The 25,906-nt window shown below is 38.2% G+C and overlaps 1 protein-coding gene across 3 annotated transcripts in view; it reads left to right on the top strand.

Annotated features, from left to right (window-relative positions):
• Positions 1-25,906, top strand: part of SLIT2 (slit guidance ligand 2) — a gene marked incomplete at both ends in the record, with an annotated part of 302,355 nt that overhangs the window by 247,101 nt on the left and 29,348 nt on the right. For 2 of the 3 annotated variants that reach the window (XM_084234111.1, XM_084234110.1), the window contains 7 exons: positions 492-563; positions 1,065-1,136; positions 2,648-2,719; positions 4,740-4,903; positions 14,705-14,829; positions 14,968-15,065; positions 16,286-16,425. In XM_084234111.1, coding sequence (XP_084090237.1) covers positions 492-563; positions 1,065-1,136; positions 2,648-2,719; positions 4,740-4,903; positions 14,705-14,829; positions 14,968-15,065; positions 16,286-16,425 — 743 coding nt within the window. Of the gene's footprint in view, positions 1-491; positions 564-1,064; positions 1,137-2,647; positions 2,720-4,739; positions 4,904-14,704; positions 14,830-14,967; positions 15,066-16,285; positions 16,426-20,777; positions 20,805-25,906 lie in introns of all 3 variants that reach the window. The other variant, XM_084234109.1, reaches the window with a different exon arrangement.

Below are 25,906 nucleotides of genomic sequence, written 5' to 3'. Positions count from 1 at the left end.
TATCAATGAGCATCAGTACCAATGAAGATAAAATAACTTTCAAAAGTAAAGGACTTTTTTCTTATCCATAAAAGTGTATCCGCTGTGAATGGCCCTCACATGCCTTTGCTCTGGCACCGGCGCACAGCTGAACCACTGGGGAATGTCAAGTCCGCAGAAGACAGAAAAGAGGGACATGGGGGAGTGGAGAGATAAGGGGGTGCACAGGCATATGGGGGGAACACAGCAATATCAGAGGTACCCTTTCTCTAATGCCACTCAGAGGTGAACCCGTGCTGGTGCTCACACTTCATGGCCAGTTCAGGGCACCCGGCCCCTTCTCATTTCAGCAGGCCAGTGTACACATCATGAGTCACACTGCAGACCGTCCCGGGGACTCCCGCGCCCCGTTGTGTCAGGTGACAGCTGAGCTCCAGCAGTGCTGTAGGATCCGCTCCAAGAAGAGCCTCCTTGCCAGGAGTCTCATCTCGCCCTTTCTGTTTCTCTTGCAGAGACTTAAGTAACAACCGAATCAGCACCCTGTCTAACCAGAGCTTCAGCAACATGACTCAGCTCCTCACCTTGTGAGTGTGGGCGTGCGGGATGCTGGATGAGTTCAGTGGACAGAAGGCCTGTCCGAGCGCTGGCTTCCCTGGAACAAGACAGATGGTTTCTGCTCTCCGGGAATGCGGTCGCTGTTGGGAGGAACAGTCGAGTCAAACTTGTATAAGCAAATACAGATGTTACAAGAAGTGTCAGGTTCTAGGAAAAACAGAATAGTCAGCCTGAGCGATGGGTTTGGGAGAGATTCTTCAGAAAGGCTTGGGGGGCGGGCGGCCTCTTCTGGGGGGCTTCGTTGAAGCATCAGCTTCAGGCAGAAGCAGGCGGTGTGCCAGGCTGTCTGGGGAATAAATACTGATGTGTGGCCTTAGTGAGTTAAGTAAGAAAAGATCAGAGATGTATATAAAATGTGTCAATATGCCTAATTTGGGAGATACCAAAATAACCCTTTTCTTGACTGCTTTGTTTTTTATCCCCACTGGGGGAAACCTGAGTAAAACGAATGGGCTTATGTGTGCTTTCAGAATTCTTAGTTACAACCGGCTGCGCTGTATTCCTTCTCGAACCTTCGACGGGTTGAAGTCTCTTCGATTACTGTAAGCATCATATGTTCGATGAAAGGACCCTTTTTCGGGGATCTCCTCATTGGATTGTCTTTTTAAAGATCTGATTTCTTTGTTGACTCTGAGTAGTTTACCATCTATACTTTGGGATTCACCACAAGCTGCAAAGGAGGAAAATCACACTTTATCATTGCTCAGTAGTTTTGGTTTGGACAACATCTTCTGTAATATTGTCTTTGGAGAACATATAATACTGCATGTATATTGTGTATAGGTCCAATGCATTTTTGAAGAATAGAAAACATTTCAACCTCTTTACAATACATAGTACATGCATGCAATCTTTACTATAAAATGTATTCTAAAGTATCTAAAATATAATCCTTATTCCCAATCCTCTGCCCTCATATTAACAGTATAATGTCCTCTTCTATGTGCATTTGTTTTTATATAGTGATATATGCGTGCCACTGGCTGTATTAGTTTTAAAAACCACAAGTTGCATTTGTTCTAGTCCTGCATTGGCTAACTTGATTTTAACAATATACTTTAGAGTTTTTCCATTTCATCATGTATCATATCCATGGCTTCAGAGATAGAATTTCCATCAGGTGAAGAAACTGTAAGTGGTTTCATCTGATGATCCTTATCTTTACTCTCACCCAGTTTAATCCACCTCGCACTATCCCATAAGTACTTGTGTGCATCTTCTCCATGTTCATCTCAGTGCACTTGTGCTAAGTCAACAGAGATTTGCACGGGGAGGCTGGGATCAGGCACGTTGGTGAAAACCAAAAGCAACCATCCAGCTGTTCCCCCAAACAACCTGTGCTCAATTTACAAATTTATTTTTCCACCAGCTGTTTAATAGGGCCCCCATTTCAAAGCACACTAGCAAATACTGAGTATTATTAATCTTTCCATTTTTGACATAGGACACATTGGACATTATTTTCCATTCTTGTTTTAATTTGCTGGAGCATTTGTGTTTCTTTTCTCTGAGCCTGATGCTATCATTCCCATTGGGGGGGGGGTTACTTTGTCATTTCCTTATTAACATGGATGCTATTATGCGTCTGCAAGCTGACTCTTAAGTTTGCAGGTCTTTTTAAAAAGAAATTAATCCTTGTATTCTATGTGTCAAATATTTCCCATTATCTGTCTGATAGGGAATATTTTATATTAGAGATGTATTTTATGTTGCCAAAATTTATCTTTTTCATCATGGTTTCTGAGTTTTAGGTAATGCTTTCCAATGCTCTTTATATATAAAGAGGAGTTCTTCTAGATTTCCTTTAATACATTTTACTCTTATTTTTACTTTTAACTCTTCCATCTAGAATTTATTTTATGCGTATGATGTGAGGTAGGTACTAACTTTTTGTTTTCTCAAATCGAAACCCAGTTGTACCAATTGTTTTTATTGAATAGATCATCTTTTCTGTACTGACTTTAAATGTCTATTATAGTCTCACACATGCTGGACATTTTTGGTAAATGCTCCAAGATATAAAAGGTTTCATTTTTCTTTTTTTTTCTTTTAGTTCCTTGCATGGAAATGACATTTCTGCTGTGCCTGACGGTGCATTTAACGATCTTTCTGCATTATCACACCTGTGAGTACCTTGCTCATGAATGTGGGTGTAGGGTCAAACACCCTGGCACGTGAATTTGGAACAAATAGTCCTCTCTCACACCTTTATTATAACTTCATTCAATGTGATCTATTCCATCTTTAATGAAAATCTAAAGTTTCCTAGATACAATAACTTCTACAAGACAGCTTTAATTTACCCTTCCGACCTGTAGTCCTCTGAGTTGAGTTCTTTTTGCTTAGCTAAAAGTGTCTTTTCTTATAGACATGGATTTTCAATTTCCTAGTCTATATCTTTTCTCTTATTGTTCTCTGATTCTAGAAATCTGCTCACCTTTAATTCAGTCTGTCCAGACATTTCTTGTCCAACTCACATTCCAGATGTTACCTGCTCCATGAAGCCTATCTTGATTTGCTCCAGCTAATTCATTTATTTAGCAGATATTTCTCAGTGTGGCAGTATGTCAGGATAAATTAGACAGGGGCAAGACTTTATAACATGGATGAAGAATGTAGCCTGGGCTCATTGGATGAAGTTTCCGTTTACATTCTTTCTCATAATGACTTATGTGCACCTCCACAATTTCTAGAAATCTCGTTAAACAATTTCAAAATATGTAATAAATGGGATCTAACAGTAATATTAAGACATTGGCAAACCTGCAAGTTCAGGTAACAGCCGTAGAATCCAGTCTTCCCAGCCAAGCTGAAGTTGACACCACCTAGTGGCAAGAATCTGCTTCAGCGTCAACATCCCTCTCAGTTGACTTCTAGTTCCCCAGAAGTTGCCTGCTGTTTTCTCTCCTGGCTTTGCCCTCTCTGCAAAATTCACCAAACCCAAGTTTGGAAGAACCTGCATCTCCAGGAGAAGTAAGGACTGTCAGTAGAGATGAGATCAAATGTCTCAAAAACACCTTTTTGCTTATTTTTAATTTAGAGGAAGGGTTTGAATCCGATATACATATGAGACTACTATATGGCGCACGTCAATTTCTGGCTATATCTGAGCATCATCAAGTAGAAAGTATCATGGTTTTACAAGCATACTGTTGGCGAGGAGGGTTCTAACAAATAATAAGGTTAATTTTGTTTAGACTACAGACATAGAAATGTCATTCTTCTGGAGTTCATGATAAATCAGAACTAATCAGCTTTTAAATGCTACCTTATGCATCTACTAGTTATGACCTGGCCTCAGTTTCCTAATCTGTAACATGGGTTTGTAGTAATAGGGATATAACCTTTCACAGAGTTGCTATTTAGGATAAAATGAGATTTTTCACGTCAGTAGCTTAGCACAGTTCCGTCAGACAGTAATGATGCAATAAATGTTAGCTATTATGTTGATTATATTTACTGTCGTTACTATTGCTCATGTGAGTAGGAGTCAAAATTCTGAAATGAAAGGCTTTGTAGAGGGACAATGAAGGGCCAGGTCGCTCTGGTGAACCAGCTTTGCCTCTTTATTGTTTATGTCCTTTTTCATCTTCCTCTCTTTGTTCTTGTACACACTGAGACTTTGTTCCTTTATCCTGAATCATCCACCATAACCTTTTCTACCCAACTGAAACTAATTAGCTAAAAGCATTAACTTGATTAACCATCAGTCCCCAGAAATGTTACCCTCTCTTCATAGTCATCCTGTAAATACTTTTCAACTACACTTACAGTGAAAATTACTCACGTGTATGAAAATATGGTAATCCCTTGGCAGAAAAGAGTTCTTTGGAGTTAACAGAAATGTGGTCTTCACGTTTGGATCTGCAGGATCTGGCTTAGTGAACTTACTAAGTAATTGGTGCAAGAAGGAAGGAGACTTTCAAAAGTCCAGATAGGCATGAACATTAGTGAAAACGCACTAGATCTCAGCTGCAGATAATTTAGGTGAATGGGGACTGAACAGTATAGTATCTCCATGCTCTTCTGAATTGGCGTTGTCAATAAATCCACAGAGATTTTATCTGGGGCATCGCTTTGAGTTACATTTCCTGGCAAATAACAACATTCTATACCATGTGTGCTTTTGTGGTGGTATTTTTCAGAGCTATTGGAGCCAACCCACTCTACTGTGACTGTAACATGCAGTGGCTGTCCGACTGGGTCAAGTCGGAATATAAAGAGCCGGGGATCGCTCGCTGTGCTGGGCCTGGAGAAATGGCAGATAAGCTGTTACTCACCACTCCCTCCAAAAAGTTTACCTGTCAAGGTAAGGCTTGGAATCATTTCTGCCTCTGTATACAATAGCTGTCTGCCTTATTTAAGGTGAGAAAGAAAACCACTTGTTGCTGGAATGCGAAGGTTCAGCTGAAAAGCTCCAATCATTAATGACTGTTTCCACCTTGCTTGGGCGGGAGCTGCGAGATGCAAGTGAAGAGCCTCGAATTGAGCTCAGAAATAGTAATTTGGAGATAAATAATTGTGGGTGCTTGGTGGTGGAAGCTCTATGGTAATGGCACCAGAAATGGGGAGGCGTGTCTTTTACTTCCAAAATACAAATAACAGTGTAAACCAATGCTACCTGAATAAAAAAGTAAACTAATATATAAATAAATAAAATAGCATATTTAATATTACAAAAAAAGTAAAAAAAAATGACGAGTATACAATTTCTGGAAATTCCTCTCGTGGCCTCTAACAAGTGAATTATTTTGCTTTTGCTTGTGCCTTTTTGCTTGGGCCCTGCTCCAGGGCTGCCAGGGCCCTGTGGCTTCCTTATGCCCGGTAAGGAAAAAATAAGCCTCCGCGAGTGTCTGGGCCAAACCTTCCCGCCTTACCTCCTGACTGTGGGCCTTCCAGGTGGCTCTGTGTGTATCCTGCTTGGTTTCATCCCTCTCTTTCTCTTTGTTTTATGTATTTGTGACCTCTAAATAGTGTCTTCAGGACAGAGTTTTTTTGTTTTTTTGTTTTTTTCTTGTTACAAGAGTATTATAGGCCCAATAAAGAAAATCTAAACAGGAAAATATAAGCAAAAAGAAGCATTCTATTACTGCCAGAACTAAAACATTAGACTCAGTACATAGAGATAACCACTCTTAAATTCGTTTTATTTTTCCACCTTTTCTGGCCATATATATGGATTGAGGTTCCTTGCATAAAAAATAGAATGGGAGGTTATTACTGTTCTTAATGCATGGTTGTTTCAAGAGAGCCACTCCTCATCAGAGGGTAAAGAGAAATTCTTGAAGATTGTGTCAACACTTGTTCACTAAACAGGTTTTATGCGTAAAACTAAATCCTTATTGGTGTGGAGCACAGAGAAGGTTCCAGTAGAGTCTCACCTTCCATGGCTGGCAAACCTGGGGGAAAGATGGTGATAATTTCCAGTGGGCTGAGAGGTGTGTGATTCTTTTATAGAGTGGAGATGATTATCAGTGAGGACCTAGACAAGGAGAAACTGGCATTAAAAGCTCAATTATTTCTGGGCAAACTTGTTTTAGAAAGATGATATGGGGAAATCGAGAGAAAGCAAGCTATTACAATTTTCCACCCCCAGAATCTCATCCACTTTTTGAAAAATGCTGGTGCTTGTCCGCATATCTCAAAGCTTAGAGTCCCCTGGGAAATATTTCTTGTAAAAAAATAGGCTATGACAACACAAATTTGAGTAAAGCTAGAAACTTATATTCTATTTTCAGAGCATCATAGTTTACATTTGTTTGTTAAATGTTCATTAAATGTTCTCAATAATCCAATGCATCTATACATACATGCACACATAGACGTCTGCTTAATTCAAAATTTAGCGAGCCAATTTGACCTGATTTTTTTAATTTAATGACTGTAGCGTCTTGTGTGCTTGCATTTTAGCATGGATGAAAATATATTTGAGAGAAAATTCATCCAGATCAGTGCTTCCTGAAAGAACTTTCTGCAGTGAAGGAAATGTTCTTGTCTGCACTGCCCACTGGTCCCCGTTACTCTTGAGCTCTGCTCATGTGGCTAACACAACTGAGGAATGGCACTTTTAATTTTATTTAATTTTAATTTCAACTTGAATAGCCTCATGTGTCTACCACATTGGATAGTGTGGTTGCAATAAGAGGAAGAAGTCATGTCAGAGGTGGCTGTGAAAGGTTGAATCTTGCTAGTGAGTCAGTCTGCTGTTTAGACTAGCAGACAAGTGTGAGGACAGTGCTGAAGGCGGGTAGACCTGCTGGAGCAGAACTGTGTGGTGGGAAAATGCTGGAGCTGTTCCAGGGCCGCCAGGAAACAGTTGAGCTGAGACTTGCTAATTGACAGCTGATATAAAGCCCTAGATCTCTCACTCAACTCTAGCAGCTTAGTATTTACTAAGTCATCCAATCAGCATGTACTTCAAGGTATGCTCTAAACCAGATAGCGAACAGCATGGGTATAAGATAGTGGGTAAGCAGTGTAGACATTCAGAACGCAACAAATGCAGTGTAAGTGCATTCCGCAGACTTCAGGATTTAGACAGCATTCTTAGGCCTTCATTTCATAGTGTTAGCAAGCACTGAAATCCATAATTCCCTTTGTCAGCATTTGTCTTAGTGTTGGCCAAAATATTGTGATGTTTCATTATCTTATTTAAATCTCTTCTCATTCAAGATTTATGACAATTCAGTCTGAATCTCTGCCACTGCTACTGTCACTAATAGCAATAAAATAACAACAGCTAACTGGAATTTAAAGCTCTGACTGCAGAGCTTACTTTATAATTTTCAATAAAAATATTCTCAAGACAAGTTATCAATATAAATAAGATTACCAGTCTGTTATTGAAATATACTTAGAAAATGGATGCTTTGAACCACCCTCACACACTTTGCTAATGATGTACACTCATAAGAAATGAATTGGTAGAAGGCAAAGCATTCTAATCTATTAATTAAAATCATTCATCCTAGGAGATCTAGTGAGTAGGATGTTTTGAGCTTACATACTTTATGAGCTTGAAAGCAATAAATTGATGCTTCTTTCAATATTTTATAATTTGAGGTGTTTTTTATATTTTAATTTAACTAGTCCCTTAGCTACGCCAGTTTAATGTTTAATTTTATTCATGAAAATCATGTAATACATACTCCTAATATTAACGTTTATAAATATGAGATTTCAAATTACAGCAGGAAGATAAATATTATTTCTTTGAAGACATGTTTACATAGCTATATTTAAATATAATTTAAATGTTTTCTCTGCTAGGAAGGGCTACGCTATTACTTGGAGTAATTAATTCTTTCAGTACAGTTTTTAGCCTACATTTTTCAGAGTATTTCCTGTGCGGTATAATCTCATAGTTTCAGTATGCAATAGAAATAAACGAACTGGGTGAACTAGTGTATCAATAGCATGTTCAGCTAATGCCTAGGTCAGAGCATTCCTGAATGGAAAGTAGGTGGTCCCGACTTGATGTTGTAGCCCAAATGTCCTAACCCCATCTTCCAAACATCAGGTAAAATTAGAGAGATCAAAACATCGGCAGTAAGACAGAGGTTGTTGCCTAGTCTGAGTTTAGATTGAGTCAGTCAGGTTGGAATGCATAATCCTGTTCATTTCTGCTTTCCTCTTACTGCTTTTGTGCAGTCTGATGGGAATGAATGTGCAGTCTTCTTTCATTCAACAAATATCAAGCTCCTTATGCCCCAGTCATGGTCCCGAGGGGTTAATACTGTATTGAACACAGCGAACAAGTCCTGCCCTCATAGAGCTTATGTTCTAACACATAAAATGAAATAGATGATTCCAAGGCAATATGGCAGTTGAATGATAGACGTATGTACAAAATACCAACAATCTATATCCACACCAAGCAATTATGAGGTGTTAACCACTGTGTCTGTGAAGTCACCAGAAGATTATGGGTCAGGTGTAAATGAGAGGATTGTGCAGAGGAAGGAAGAAGATAAATGGAGGATGTGTGATGGCTTGGATATAAAGAATCTGGAAGACGATGTCCCAAGGACTTCATTATTAGATGTTTAAAGGCCAAGCATAGTGTCAAGGAAACCCAGAGCTGATAGATTCAAGATGGTGAACATTCCACCCTGACATGGTTGATCTCTTTCCCTAATTTTATATTTTGAGATGCCTCTGGATTCTGTAATTCCTGGGGGAAATTTCCCACCTCAGTGATAATACTGTAATATTGTCATTTTTCTCAGCAAAATTAACATTTTGCTTGGTGGGGGTAGAGGCATATCTCAATAAGCTTGAGGTCTTTTTTACTTGTGTCTCAGAATTTTACGTTGATACTGTCCTTAGTCATTGAATGAAAGTGTGCAGATAATGAAATAATTTAGCTCAAATTGGAAGAGAAGAAAAATAAACTAGTTAGATCAATTTTTAAGCATTGCTTATAACTTGATCAAATGTTTTATACATTTTCAGATTCAGTATCACTAGCACATAATTATAACTGAAACAACCTTAGCTTTAGGGGATTATGATGTAATCATTGTCTAATGAAATTATTCAGATTGGTATATGATTGCCAAAAATGTCTTAAAAAAAGGGCTATTTTTCATTGTACTCTTTCAATCTTAAAAACAATAAGGAAATTTTTACCAGACTTTAATAGGTGATGCAAACCAGCAATTAGTTTTCTGCTCTTAAATAATTGATGCCCCTATTCTCTCTGATACAATAACTCCATAAATTAATTATTGCTACTCTCCTTTTAACTGTGGCTCAAGAAGTTAATCACTAGCCTAAAGTCACATTTATATGTAGGAAATGACCAAGGCTTGTGATCCCAAAGGGTCATGCTTAGCCATATGCTTTGGTTTAACCATACGTAATGCAAATGTATAGGATGTTGATGTTCATGCCTCATCCTATGGAGACCAACTCCACCCTCCCCTGAAACCACCTTGCCAATATCAACAGCCTCTTTTTAGTTGTGTCTGTTTATTCTTAGCTGATTTCAACCTATGGTTTCAAATATTTAGCTATAACTTTTCTTTTGAAATTTAGATTCATATTTTCACTTCCCTATTCACTTTGTGAATTCTTCTCTCTTTCAACCTTGCAGAAACATAAAACACATATTCCAAAATGAGTGTCCCAATCAAACACATCCTCTTGTACAACTGCATTTTGTGTATACGCACACACACACACACGTGTATCACTACTACTAAGCCTTGATTTTGCCAAAGATTTGTACATCTCATTTGGCTTTGAACCCTTAAATCTTCAAAACTTATCCTAGTGCCTGGCATAAAGTAGACTCTCAAAAGATATTTGTTAAATGAATGACTTAATGATGGAATTATGTTAAAATATGCATTTCATACAAATGCTTAAGAGATGCAGTATTGTGCTAGTAAGTGGAGCATAGACTCATTGGTTTAGTTAATTATGTTCAACATCAAATATTCCCTTCATTTTCTCTGAAATGCTGTTATTTTTGATGTGCCTCTGACTTGATACAGGGCGGTGCAAGAGGATTTTGTAATTTGAGTCATGTTTCTGAGGGATGCTAGAATGAAGGCAGACTCTGGGATATAGTTAGAAATTTGTGTCTGGAGCTTTTAGTAATAAATCAAAGTGAGATACAATTCTCAGTGGGTGGCAATATTGGTGTCATGTGCATAGCTAGTGATTTGAGTCAAGTAAGCAAGTCTGCCTACAAGCTTTAATGGATTTGAGGTCCAGCGGTTCTTCCATTACAGATGAAAGTACCTGACAAAGACAAATTGTTAACCAAACTTTTTGCTCATTTTCCTTTTGAATTATTAAGCTAAACACACCTCCAATCCATATAGCTGATGCTAGAGAGCTTTCGTGCATCAATTCCAAATCTTAAATCAACCCAGTTAACCTAGACTGGCCTCCTTCATTTCAGTGACATTTGCACCCCTAAAACTAGATTTCTTTTCTCCTCTGTAATGCATATATTATGAGGCCTAATGTGTCAACTATAATTTAACATTTCTTGCAGCCATTTAACTTTTGGAAGGAGGAAAGATTGATGGTCAATGAAGTTGTATCAGCAAGCAGGCTACAGCTCCTTTCCAGATATTAAGGCCATATCAAAGAGACCTCTTCTTTTTTTTTTTTAATTTTTTATTTTATTTATTTATTTATACAAGCACTGGGTATAGTCAGAAGCGCGGGTGGGTGAGAGAATTCACCAGAGCCAGAGCGGGGAGCAGAGCAGGCAGAAGGACCGAAGCACACTGCTGAGGGGAGCAGCGGGCGGCAGGAGAGGTCTGCGCGCCATGTGGGACCCTCCCTCAGGTGGCCGGGGAGCAGCCGGGGATCAAACTGGCACTGCAGAGGCTGCAGGCAGCTTCACAGCCCAGCGCTCAACCGCTGCGCCACCAGGGGAGGCCCAAAGAGACCTCTTCTTAATGTTGTACTGTTCAATCTGGTGATGCCGTCCCAACCCTACAAATCAGAGTTGCAGTCCTCAAAAGCATAAGATCATTAACCTTGGGTACTGTGACTCAGGAGAGGTCTTTTGCTACCCACATCCATTGCCCCATAGTTTTGATAATTTTTCCCCAACAATTTCTCCAAAACCAGCATCAGTTCCTGGTGTGGACAGAAGGTGGCCAGTGAACTTGGGGTGAGTGAATAAATGCCAAACTCCAACTTGCCTTTGTGCTTAAATTAGGCCAAACAAGTAGAGGAAGGCTTTCTTCTTAAAGTAAATCACTTTATGTTTTCCCCCCACTGCCTACCTTCTTTGGAAGTCTAGGGAAGAGTATCAGAACTTCCTGCGACTCCTGGGCTCATTCTCACCATCTTCAGCATTCACTGGTATCTCATTTAATGCTTAAAACCACCCATTGGAATGGCTGGTATTATTCTCCTAACTTCATATTTAGTGACAAATCTGCATTACTAACTTGGGTTGATGGATGTTGGTTTCTCTATCCAAGATGAATGTGTTATGATAAGGGACTTTTATATACTATCCCTGGATATTTTCTTTTCACCTAGAACTAATCAAGTGTGTAAAATTCAACAAGTGTTGGCATCTAGAGAGCTATGCTAACTCTTCTGCCATTTGATATGACTCTATTTAGCTTCTCCCTTTAGCGCTTATGTAATCTCCTTATTGTAGAAACAGGTTAAAGATGTCATATCCTTTTAATAAGAACTTTGCAAGAGAATATCTCAGAAAGTATCTCTGGTGAAAAATGAATCATAAATGTAAAGAGAAGATAGAAGAGAAACTTAAAAGGAGGAAGAATTATGTCTGGGATGATGAATGAGGGCAAGTGCTAGGTACAAGGGAGATAGTTTCAAAAGATTGAATATATAAATAAGCAGATTTACATAAACTTAGAAGATGTAAAAATCACATTGTAAGGGGCATTTGTAGTTAGATGAAATTATTATCTAAATAAAATAGGGAAATTGATAGTATGTTAACACATTTGGGCATATCAGAAAATGCTATTTGGAATTTAAATGATTTTTGCAATCATCTTTGAATTACCCTTGACTCAGAACTGGTGTACTAGAAATAAATTATCATTGAAGAGCTGACTTGGTAAAAGGAAAAATAAAAAGTCAAGTGTATTTGTGAACATAACCAACATGAAGAACTTAACACTCAGTATTTTGCTATATGTTCCCAATCCTGCTGCCATCAAAATAGTTCAGTGATCTCAAGAAATTGTCAGCAGAGGCTGTGAACATAGGAAAGATTGTGATTTTGAGTCCATCAATTAAACACTCAGAGAGTCACCCATCTCATTTATGTACCCAGAAAAAACTCCAGATAGTGAAAATCATTGAACACGTACAATTAGCTATACATAAAAGCAAATTTGGTCCTGGAAAAAATTGGAGAAATCAAATGGTGATTATTAATCAAAAAGAGTTCAGTGGCTATTTATTTTTTTAAAGAAATCTCAACAATGTGTCAAACTGGGCAGGGATGACTTCAGCCTGGCATTTTTGTTACCTGGATATTAAATTCTCCAAAACATAACTAGCTTTTGTCCTATTTGAGTCTCTTCTTTCTCATCTAAATAATCACATGGAATTTTTGAAAAATGTCACATTCCGCAGAATAAACATAGCACCTGCCAACCCTGAGCGCCTTTATTCAAACCACATGTTTACAAGGTTGAAAGTACAGAAAACAAACCAAAAGACTATTTCTCAAGGTCTTGGGAAGCAGCCAGATAGGTGTCTACAGCCTTAGCATTTGTAAAGGGGCTGTTTTGCTGGTGTACACTCCTCGCTGCTTCATCTCCCACCTTTGTTCCAAGTTTGAGTCCTCTTTCTCCTAGCCTGGCAAAGGGACCCGTTAACAGTTCAATTTCCTTTTCTGTTGCTGAGGCTAAGTGAGATAACTTCAGCAAACTAAAGCCATTTGTTGTGGGGTATTACATTAATGGAACTAACTGCCGCCATTCATCCCCAGTGTGCTGAACAGATCCATTTTTGCCCTTAATTGATTAAATAGGTTGGGAAAGGGGTGAGAAATTAAATTTCTATGTGGTTCACTTCAGTATTAATCCTAACAACTTTCCAACTATCATTTGATATAGAGATGATGCTAATTATTCTGGTTACCAAGAATAAATAAAGGTGACACTGTCCAGACTCCTACCCCCAGTGACTGAGGTGTCACTAGAAGCAAACACCACTCCTTCCCATTAACATAGTCAACCTTAGAAACGTAATTGAGCTGATTATAAAATAGGAATCTCTATGTAGGAAATTCTATGGGGTAAGGATGTTCATGGAAAAACTAAACAATAGAGAACACTGTCATCTTTGAATTTACTCCCAAACCACAACATGAAATTGCTGGTATTTCCCAGGGTCAGAGAGCACTTGGATTTGAGGACTCTCTGGGTCCCAGATTTACTCATTGTCTTTCATACTTGAGTTTCTATCACTAGACTAACAACTCACAAACCAACTCTAATCTTAGAAAAGTGGACAGACTGTAGTTTGTCTGAGCAGCACTCACACCACTTTTTGGATAGAGGCACCTTAGAAGGTTAGGGTCTTGATGGTGTGCAGGGCATGGAGGCTGGGAGTGTGGGGGGCTTCTGTACAATCGACTCTGGAATTATCATAGCTTGTTCCAATGAGGATATAAAGCTGCTGAGAGGCTGGTGATAGCAAAAGCATAATTAATGTTTATGCTGTAAACTGTATTTTATGTACAGGATGGCAGGGGCAGCATGTCATCAGTCGCTCCCTAACAACAGATTAGTGAGTTACCACAAGCCGAGCAGAAAGCAACACCAGTGACACATATTTTATTGAGGACAGTACAATTTTCACATTGGTGGCCATTTATGGAGTAAATATGTTCCACCAGAGGAACATGATTACAACTGAATCTGCATGTGATCTAGATCTTTCATGGCTCACAGGATTTTCAAAGTGTATCCCAAAAAAGATGAGGTTGCAAGTAAATATCATCTCAAAGAAGATACAGAAATCCCCCATCATACACCTGTGCTAAGGTGCTAGAAAATCAAAAGGACTTGCGGAGAATGATGGTGATAATATTTTGGTTTATCTTAATTTGTGTAGAAGTGGCGCTGTTTTGTATCTCCCATATAAACACAGCACTGAGGTTATGAAGGCAGATGCATGCTATGATATTTTTAATTGCACTGATGAATTTGTATTTATTCATAAAATTTCTCCAACCATCTTCTAACACACATGCACGTACATGCACACACGCACACACACACTCAAAGTCTCTTTTTGAATTGATGGTTACTGCCTGAGCTTCAGGTGAAGGCAATGACCTGGGAACATCCACATCAGTCACTGGCCTATGAGCAGGTGGACCCTGTGACACTCAAGTCAAAAACTAGCCTCCTAACCCACCTGACATCATCTCACAGAACCTCCCAGTGAGATGACCTCCTGTTGCATTCATGAACATAATACAATAATGCTGATTTCTGGTTTTGTCATGGGAGACAAATACATAGCTATATGACCAATAATTTTTATCCAGAATTTACTCTGACATGAAGTCATTGGAGACATTTTAAGTATATCAAAATGGAAAGCATCAGCTTCTCATTTTTCAATTATTTTTTAGGTCCCGTGGATGTCAATATTTTAGCTAAATGCAATCCCTGCTTGTCAAATCCATGTAAAAACGATGGCACCTGTAATAGTGATCCCGTGGACTTCTACCGCTGCACCTGCCCATATGGTTTCAAGGTCAGTGGAAGCTGTTGCAGGGACCACAATCTGAAAACATGGCTTTCTTAGGTGACCCTTCATAATTCTATTGTGCTTTCTCTGTGTGCTGAGAACTATTTTATTCACATTTGACTCCACTGGCTGTTGCTTCTCCAGGGACAGGACTGTGATGTCCCAATTCATGCGTGTATCAGTAACCCATGCAGACACGGAGGAACTTGCCGCTTAAAAGAAGGAGACAAAGATGGATTCTGGTAGGTTCTTCCTCTGTGATCTTTTGTGTCTAAAGTAGTGAAGCATGAATAACTAAGCAAATACACATTTTTCTTTTCCATGAAAGGAGATTATTTTTAAAAGAATGCTAGGAATCTATTCAGAGGGACAATATGTATTATCCCCAGTCAGAGATACTACAATATTAAAAACAAATGGAGACATTATGGTATGCTTAGCTCAGAATGGTCCACAACCAAGAAATGTAAAAACATGCCCACGCATACATTATATTAATCAAATCAGATTAGGTCAAGACAAAGTGGTGGCTCTCTTATGCTAATTAATAGCCAACTAGTCCCTTACTGCAAGTTATATATTCATCTATTGTTCTGTGTATTGCTTTAATGACAGTATGTCATGATAAGATGCAGGTCCCACTGAAACAGAAAATTAATGATTCATTTCCAAGCCACAATCTGAGTAGAAAAACATGCTGTGAACATTTTTAATCTGGAGTTATTTAATCATACTGAACAATTACTTCAGATGTACTTCATAATTCATGAAGTACATCTTATAATGACACTAATAATTTCTCATAAGAATGCTAGATCTACCACTAAAACTGGTTAGAAATATCACTTATTATAATAAATGCACCTCATTGCTGCATCCCCTTATGAAATTATCTTTGCAACAAGACTTTACTCAAAGATCAACCTGACAGCTCTCAGTAGTAAACACCCAGTGCTTTATTTATGCCAGTGTGAAAAAACCATACTTGTTCAGACTTACAGAGAATATTCACGTTTCATAATTTTAAGTAAAACAACATTTTCTTTTCCAATGTATTCTTTTACTTGAGACACAAAGGGTAATCATTGTCACAATTTTAAAAATCAGAGCCACTTCTTCCTCTCTAATGAGCAAAGAACCTAGGGTTGTAGAACACAAATTAAAATAAAGATAGTCAGGGCAGTAGGGTAAGCTGCCTGTGTGTTTACACCTGCATATATACTGCATCTATTGACTGAAAGACCATGGGCCATTTGCTGGCATGCATTTTCATATTGTTTCTGATTTCAGGGTAGTACTCTCAATGCATGCTTATACTATGTCCTTTAAAGGCATTTTAAGGGCCAGTTTCTTTGTAGTGAAAAGCTCTGTAGTTAATGAGAACATTTAACTTTTTCCCAGATTTAGACTGTATGATGTTAAGATGCAGCAGATGATCTCTGCCTTGTCTTCTGATGTTTAGGTGTATTTGTGCTGATGGATTTGAAGGAGAAAATTGTGAAGTCAACGTTGATGACTGTGAAGATAATGACTGTGAAAATAATGCTACATGTGTCGATGGAATTAATAACTACACATGCCTTTGTCCACCTGAGTACACAGGTAGGGGGAATGAGAAAGGCCATGCCGTTGATGAGTATATCCACATGAAGCATCATCAACATGGTGCTGTATAGGGTTAAGAAACCATTGCATTATCTTGGTAGATGTCTTGGAAACCAGATATTGTGTAAACAGCAAAAATATGTCAATCAAACAAAACACCTGGCAAGCTCAGGTAGAACATGGACATTTATCATCAAGTATTGCTTTCCAACCAAAAAAAGCAATTCTATAGCTTTCAGTCCCACAATCAAATGTGATTTTCATGCAAAGCACTTGCCCTGCGCTAGTCAGCTCACCAGTGCTAATGTAAAAGGGCATTTCTTTCCATAGACAAAACATAATTAAGTATTTGAGATCAGTTGTTTCTTTACTAGTGAGTCTTTCCTCTAGTAACTCGCATCCTTCAAAATAAAATGCAATTGGCAAGGTATCGAGCACTTTGGATATTCTTAGGAGACCGTTACTTTCTTCTGACATTTTGTCAGAAAAATGGGGTGATGAATTTCCTAAGGCCATCCAAATTGTTAAACTTATTCCTTGGATAAACCAATTTGCTATAAAGTCAACATCAAGTTTATGACTTGCCTATCATGTCAGCATATATATTTTGATTGATTTTTGTGACTAAACAAGAAACTTCAGTTACAATCCTATTTTCTTAATAAACCACTTGGTTTTAAAGTTGATAGAGAGAAGGAAAAGATATAAATTTTATTTGTAAGAAAAAAATGGAGAAGTCTATTCTGTTACTTTATTAAAATGACCATTTTCATTTTGCTGGGGGTTTTCATTCATGATATTTACCTTCACATAATTTAATACATATTTAAGAATAGCAGGGGGTAACAAAACATGTACATGACTGAAATTAACATCTCTGAACATGAAAGGTGAAAGCACATCTGTATGATGAACTTTTTCAGGGATAAGTTAGAAGATTATTGAAATTTAAGTTTTTTTGAATGCTCAAATCTGACATTCAGAGTCACAGCGACCGGAAAACTATTGATAAGCAGAGGCAGACACTGGAGCAGGGTATTAAACAGTGAGATTGGTGAAAATGGAGAGGTCCCTCAAACTGGACCCTCCTCCTCTTAAAACAGCTTTTTCTTCTCTGCCAACCTGACAACCATAGGAGATGGGGAGAGTGGCCCCTGAGTCATGAAGACCCTTTGGACCTGACTGGTCACTGCGACTCTTGAGGAGCTTGGCAACCAGGGAGAGGGGCCAACGCCACAGGCTACAGGCCCATCCATTGATGGGAAAATGCTAGCTAGAATATTGGGGTTCTGTTGTGAGGGTCTGTGAAACTGCCTTTTCCGTGATATGATTGTTTTATATGAGTGAAGCACCTGATGTCATAGGAAGAAATATCAGATTGAATCTCCAGTAGACGCTGGAACATATTGTATCCCTGAGTATTGTACTACATATTCATGAAGCCCGAACTCTTTTGGAGGGCAGAATTTGAATGCTCTTGATATTTTGCCCTAAAGGCTAGTAAGTCTGTTCCCGAGGCACCCCTTCTAAAGTGGCTGTGGAGAGTTGAGGCGTTACCTAACTTTGACCTTCACTCCAGTGTGACTGTATCATACCTCAAATACTTGCCATTATTCTGCAGGCACAGATTCTGGACACTATTAACTCTCCTGAGAATCTGAGTTTTATTGGGTGGGCTAAAGTAGACTTGTCCCCATAACCCCAATGTTTGCTCTCAAATCTGTCACCTTGCCCCTTCTTAGGATAGAATAGTCCTTTCCTGTCATTGTTCTAGTCATTATAGAAAGGCTTTCATTCACATAATTTTGGAGGCCCCCCTTTAAACCAGACCCATGCTATCCGAACACACTTTGGTTATCCAGTGCCTTCTGAGCACAGAAGCCAGGAACCTATCTGGAATTTACCAGGAATTGATTTCCTCATACAAACCTGGACTTTCAAGCACTCCTGTGATCAGGAGCTCACCTGCCTTTTGATGATAATTTATATAAGGTGGCGGACCCTTCTAAGTAGCTTTGCGGGGGACTGCCTGCATCTGCTTTAGATCTGCTCTCCTTACCCATTTCTTCTGTGTTTGTGTCTGACCTTCTCACCTTTCATTTCCCAACTCCCTCCCTATCCCTGATCCTCTGGAACATGTTTTCTCCATCTGACAGGATCCAGGGGACTACATCTCCCTGAGAACTGTTGCAAAGTCACATTTCCCCATGTCATATCTTTCATTGAAATATCATAAAAGTAAAACCTAAGCAGAATGACTTCTTAGCAAGAGGTGACATCTATAAAAGCTACCTGCCACAGCTGTCTCTCAAGAGCCATGTGCTTATCAGCATATCCTGAGACTTCTGGCGTATTTTTAGTTGGAAATATCAATTTGTCTTCATTCAGGCAAGGGATAAACAAAAATATCGAACTTACAGAAAGCTCATAACATCCGAACCATGAAGACACCACCACTGTAACTTTGGGCTGTTTCTTGTGGGCAATAAAGAGTTTTGACAGTTTGACATTAGAGCAGATATCAAAGAGGCAAGTTTCTGCCTTATTCCTTACTAATATTTTTTTTTCCATATGTGAAGTGAGCTCACTTACAAAATATCAAATATCCATCTGCAGATTCTAAAATCAGTGACACATAAACAGCCTTTAATTTTAAGTAGTAAGTGGACTCTAGAAAATTTCATTGCCTACTTCACCCAAGTAGTTAGGGAGGAATTTTCTTATAACAGGGTCATATTGTTTTAGATTTAAGGTTGGAATCTGATTAATGAGCATGAGATTTGGGAACAGAAACCCTGACATGCTGAGGGAATATAATAATAATGTTGCCATTGTTTAAAAATCATTCAAGTCATAAGTTGCTTTACTGTTTGAAATTTGTTGTACTCTGTACCCCAAAGGCAGACAGTGAAAAACTGAAACTCTTTCAGAGGTAGCAAGTAAACCTTTGTGGGAAAATTTTGTTCATTATTATCATGAAAGATTTTAGATTGAACTCACATCAGGAGTCAGAATGGATGTAATGTTGATGGAGTAAATTCAGAGATCTGCAAGAAATTTGACAGAGAAAACATGATGTGATGGGCAAGCTATAAAACACAACTAGAAATATTCCAAACAAAAATGAACCACTGTTGGGAATGCATTAAAGTTTATTAGTTAAGCCCTTGTGACCAAATATCATGGTTTATAGTTATTGATTTACTAAAAGACTATCTAAACTCTGCTTTTATTCTACCTCAGGGATTAATAACATAAGTTTAATGGACATTGTTGTTTTTCTATTTTCTAACCCTTGCTTTATCAAACAGTCATCCTATTTAAGTACTATTTTTTTGTGCTTCAGTCAATTCATCACCTCCCCTTCAAGCTGTATATGACACATAACTTAATTTCTAGTAGGTTTCTGACAAAATTAAGATTTGAAAATTTAATTCACTGTGATTCTCAATTAAAATCATTAGGCTAAGGATTGAGGAAATAAGGCTTGGGATGGTTAAACAAATAATTGTTAAGTCTACTCAAGGGTGTTAAGTTTAGCTTGAGAGATTATGTCTTTGGTTTGGGTTGTGATTTCTTTGGTAATCATGACTGTATCCTTTCTAAATATAAGTAATTTCTTGGAGGTACATTTTCCATGGATTCCTTAAATTACACAAACTCAAAACCTATAAAAAATGAAAACTGTTAATCTTGTACCCCTTCCACGTTGAAAATCTTGACACCTTTTCTTAAACTCTGGTATGAATTTAGGTGTTGAATTGACAGATGTATTTTTGCACATTTCCTGAGAGCATAAGTCAGTCTGCTCTGTCAAGATTATGTTCCTTAGTTAACCCTGCTCTCACTGGACTACTTTCAAAAGTGATCCAAAGCTGATTCCATTCTATACCACGGTACCGTCTAGTGGGATTGCATCAATATAGTAAAAGAAAATTTCCATGCAAGCTGATCAGAGTATGGTTTAGATATTATTTTGTGGAAAATATTCAGACCATTTTAATTTTTTTCCTTTTTGTACTACTATCTCTTTGTTTTTTTCCAAATCCCCAGTGTCTACACACAAATTGTTAAGTGCATACCTTAAAACACTTTAAAATGGCAAATCTGCCAGTTGTTGATCACCTGGTTTAGACACAGGTCTCTAGCCCCCTGTGATGGCCTCATCTTTGCCTCACCTTTTCCATGTTTGTGCGTCTGGCCCTCCTGTAGGTAAGAAATCCAAGCCCTGCTTCAGTTTGCTCTTTCTCTGGCTTCTGTGTTTTAATGCTGCGCACCGGCTCCATGTGCTCCACTGTTGTATTGCAATGTAAAAAGTCTCTTGTCTCTTCTGTCTTTGTCGCTGCCAGCTGCTAATCTGAATGAGGTGGAAAAAGGTTAGTTGCCTTTTAAGTCTATTACGATTTTTGTTATAGTCTCCCTCTTTTTTTTTTTTTTTTAGAAAGCTTCATAGATTCTCTTGTGTGTATGGTAATAGGAATGTTGACAAAATATGAAATCTGTAATCAATATGTCCAGTCAATCATCCAGACCTCTGATAGATGGGAAGTCCTGCCACTCTAAAGCACTAGAAAAGGAAAACTGAAATACTTGGTTAATTTTAATAGAGTCTACAAGGAACTCTCTGATTAGGAGAAAGGAGTGACTAAAAGGATAGACTCATACTTTCTATTTGTCTATGTAATTTTTACTTTTTAAAAAGATATTATAAACATGTATTAATCTCTTAATGAAAAAAAGTAGGTCGTTTAGTATAGAAAGTAGACTGTTGATAGAAATTTTTTCAGAATGGGAGTTTTCCCATAACTTTATTATCTTTAGTAAATTGAAACATGAAAAATACTGAAAGATAGAAATATTTGTTAAAATATCTTATAGAATAGATATGACAAAGCCCAAGAGAGTGATCCACAAATTGGCAATCCCAAACTCATTACATGATTATTAGGCAGTATTTTTAAAATATAAAAGGATCCGTGTCTACACATTGACTTAGGCAGGGCCCACCTGGCTTCCCGAATTCATCAGCATTCTAGAAGGAAATCTGAGTGCGATTGGGGTGAAATGTCTATTGGGAAATCATCATGGAACTTTCGTGAAATTTGATCTGGAAGACCCTTGATTATTAATAACAACATTGGATTTTAACTCATTCAGCTTACCAAAAGTCTTCCAGTGCCAAGTGCAGACCCAGCATGCTAAAAGGAGCACATGTGTTCTCATCCTGACATTTCCAGGAGCGCAGGAAGCATTTGCAGTAGGATTACACGCTGATGTGGAAATTCATTATATTGCCGCACCAGGTCTCCTCTCACTAAGGACTTTGTTTTTTCTCTTGTGTTGTTGGGAGATTTACTGACTTTAGCCACTGACTCTTTCTATGTGCAGAGTTAAGTAGTTGAGAAACAAGGTGGAAAATGGTTTCATAGTTTAGAATGTAAAAATTATAATCTGTGCAGTTCTCTGCAGACTATGGCTTCCAGTCCCAGCCTTGGTCAAAAGTCATCTTGTCTTGTTACAAGTACTAAAGCAGTTGGAGGTCTGGGGAAGGGTCTCTATGATCTGCTTCTGTCTGAGAAACACAGTAGCAATGACTGACTCTGAGCATGTCCTTTTTTTTTTTTTAAAGATTTATTTATTTTTATACAAGAACTGGGGTACATACTAGAGGCACGGGAGGGTGAGAGGATTCACCAGAGACAAAGCGGGGAGCAGAACAGGCAGATTGACAGAAATACGCTGCTGAGGGGAGCAGTGGACGCTACAGGAGAGGTCTGCCGCACCATGTGGGATTCTGGATCGAACCCACACTGCAGAGACTGCGAAAGCTTCACAGTGCGGCACTCAACCCACTGCACCACCTGGGAGGCCCTGAGCATATCCTTAATAGTTGTCTATACCCTCAATACAAGTTCAGCTGTGTGAGAGGGTCTTAAATCACCACATGGTCTCCAGTGCTGACTAGATTTCATGTTTATGTTTATAAAAGGTGACTTTTATTTCCCAAGAATTCACTCTGACTGAATTTGCTTTTAAAAAGCAGTCAAACCCTTTTTTTTTTTTTAATTCTTGATTTTTAAAACTAAAACAACTAGAAATTTCAATTTCTTCACACCACTGAGAGTCATTTTCTTAAAAAGAAGCTTTGTTACTAGCTGACATATTTTTCGTGCAAAACAGTTCAGGGATGTATGATTTGACTAAGGACGTGATTAAAACCAAGAAAAATCGGGCAACTGAGGACACACGCTTTGTAAACAGGAGTCCTGCGCACACCAATACCTAAGTGTCCCCAGGGCAGCGAGGCCCATGGATCCAGCCCCTTCAGATCTGATGCCATCTTCCAGACTCATCCCTTCCCACCCACAGTGATTCTGACTAATGATTGAGCCCCAGGAGTTTTTCTTCTGCTGTCTCTTCAGCTTGTGCTAAGAAATTATCCCTTATGTACGTTTGATAAGAGTAAAACTGTAGCCACAACATTCTGAGTCAGACAACCCATCTATTTTATCTACACATGAAAAAAAGCAAATGCCTAATCAATGCCTGTACAATGAATGAATTCATTCCCTTGAGGCCTAGGCCACCTTCCCTCACTGGGGCAGGTAGAATACTGATGAATTTGTGCAGCTAATGAGACAAACTCAGTTTTCTCCTCCCGGCACTAGAATTTATCAACTCTGGAGCCTCTTGAAGTTTTGGTGTTTCATTTCTGTGAAACAGGGATAATGACATCTGTTCCAATTCACATAGATGTTTGAGAGTAACATCAAAGAATGTTTAGGAAAACACTTTCAAATGTGAAATGTGTATTTTCCAGAAATGGCAGGCTCTGCCCTGTGTGACATCTCTAAGTTATACATCATTTATTTTTAACCATCCTCATGAAGGTAACTTGGTTTAAATGATGATGCCATTCCTAATGGCTTAAGAATTTTTATGGGGATTTTGATAAAAAAGTAAAAAAAAAAAACCTCCCTTAAGTACAATGAAAAAAAAATGTGAATGAAACTTCTCTCTGTATTTTTCATTACTACTTTATTAAATAATTATTTTTTCCATGCTTACTTTAAGTGGGAAGATGTTTTTGGAACTAAATCTTAGCTTTACTTCATCCCTTTGTTCACCTTTGACTTGTTAAGGTGTTTGAAAGCTAAGGAACTCTTGGATTTGGCTGTATTTTTTAGATTTTGGTATTATTTTGATATTTTTATGAGCTCTTAATAATGGTGATTCCTGTTACTATCCTGCCTCTAATAGTTCCAGGCCTAGATACCAAAGTCAGTATAGTTACTGTCATACCCACAGCCTATTTTAAGTAGAGCAGATACTTTCTCAGCCTCCTGATACTATAGGGCTTGAAGGTATCTCCCAACTGTTCAAAGCCTTCTTCAATGCATTTGAATCTCAGGAAACATTCTAAAAATCCTGTTTACCCTTTAGTTAGTAGAAAGGTCTCAGTGAGCCCCAGAGAACAATTGGGCTTAACCAAGTTTATTCAACCTAATTTGGATTTATTTATTTTGAAAGGGGAGTTCAGTATTTCTGCAGTTTCAGAAGCTGTTGGAATTGGCTGCATTATTTAGCCTCAATGTTCCAGTGAAGAAGTCCTGAAAAACACCTTCTCTTTGGTTTATTTATTTGGGAACTAAGTTTTACCATTTGAAAAATTCAGAAGATATTTATTGAGAAAATACTTTATGGAGGACACAGTGCTAAATATACAAAGTCATACAGAAATGCATAAAACATTACCTTTGTCCACCAGGTCAACACTTTGGCTTTCATCCTTCACTGCAAGTTCAGATTAGGTCAGTTCTATTTCTCCAGTACAAAGACATCATTTCTCATATCCCAAGAAAGTTAGAAGCAGAATATAATTCCATTATGAGCATGTAAATAAAGAGAAACACATTCCTCTGAATGGGAAGACTAATCAAACTTTCTGGCAAAGAGGCATTATTTTGGAGTAATCCATTTCATATCATCTAGAACAAAGTTGGGAACATAAAATGACTTTCCTTGTTTGAAATATCCAGCTCAGGTGTTTCTTTAGCTTTCCTAAAGTTACAATAAACTTTATCCCCTGAGATTACTCTGTGGCAAGGTCCCCTTCATGCACATGTTGAATTTTGTACACCTTTGCCAGCAAAGGCCATTTATCAATGGCTAATGGATTTTCAAGAATTCACAGCCCCTCAAGATCAGTTCCTTATACTTCTAGACTAATGACGGGATTTAATTAAGTTTAGAGATGTGAGGGTGGTCTGGATAGTTTATTGACTATATTTTTAAGGTCAATTAACTATTTCTACACGATCAGACAAATTTCAGGATGGTATAAGTAGAGCCTATCAGATTATTGATAGAAATAATCAAGAAGTAAGAGTTGGCTTTGCAAAAACATAGGAAACAGTAACATACTGTCCATTAATTATTCTTTATTTACTGATGGATATGAAGCCAGTTATTACCATCATCACTGATAAGGGCACCCAGTGTTCAGATTGAAGATGGGTGTTTGCTCTTGGTAATGTGTTCTGGTGCCTGGGATTATAACCTTGAGGAGGTGACGTATGTAATGGATAGAGCTGACTTGGTTCAGCATAAGAGGAGAAAATATAAATACTTTGCTTTCTGGTCTAAATTAATTAACCTGTCCTGAGTTGACTCTCATAACCCCATCAGCTTTGTTTACCCTCTTCCACAGTTTATCGGGCTCCTTGATACATTCAAAAGGAAAGGAGACAGCTTTATTTTTTTTAATTCAAATAAAGAACAAATGGAAAATGTGCAGATTTTTCTTATAGGATTGGATGGAATATTTAAAATTTTGTCCTCGGAATCATCCAAATCCTTGTATCTTAACTTTTCTCAAACTTAAGCATTGACATGCTTCCTCACATCCTGAGCTCATACTCTGGGTGTGGAACTGGTCATTCTTTAGCAGATGAGTTTTAGGGGTGTCTGAGGGCCAAGAGATCACATTTCTAGTCTTACCTGCAAAGACATTCCTTAGGCTGGAACTTCAGAAGGCAAATCTGCTACCAATTTTCTTTATTCTCTCTGCTTCTTTTCACTGTCCCTTATGCCAGCTGGGTCTCCTTCATTAACATTTAGAAAGTATTTTCCTTCAAGCAGCAATCAAATAAATGCTATTTTTTACATATTTTCCATAGCCATCGAATATCTACTTTGTGCCAGACAATTTGCTGTTTAATGCAATGGGCAGGAAGAAGCACAGAAATATAAAGATATCTATCCCTTATCCTAGAGTGGTATACCTTAAAGAAATTGAATCTTATTTATTTTATTCAATGCGTTGCTTTTTGATACCTTCCCTTGCTGTCCCAATTCAAGGAGAGTAAAATTAGCACCATTATTCAGGTTCTTCATAAGCCAAGTTAAGGGGTTAAAATGCAAATATTTGAAGAATGATGCATTTGACCCTCCAAAAGTCTGTATCCTGGTGATTCTG

Source organism: Talpa europaea (genome assembly GCF_964194135.1).
Source record: "Talpa europaea genome assembly, chromosome: 5".
Taxonomy (NCBI): Eukaryota; Metazoa; Chordata; class Mammalia; order Eulipotyphla; family Talpidae; genus Talpa; species Talpa europaea.
Note: the sequence above shows the minus strand (reverse complement) of the source record. Positions and strands in the feature narration are given on the sequence as shown.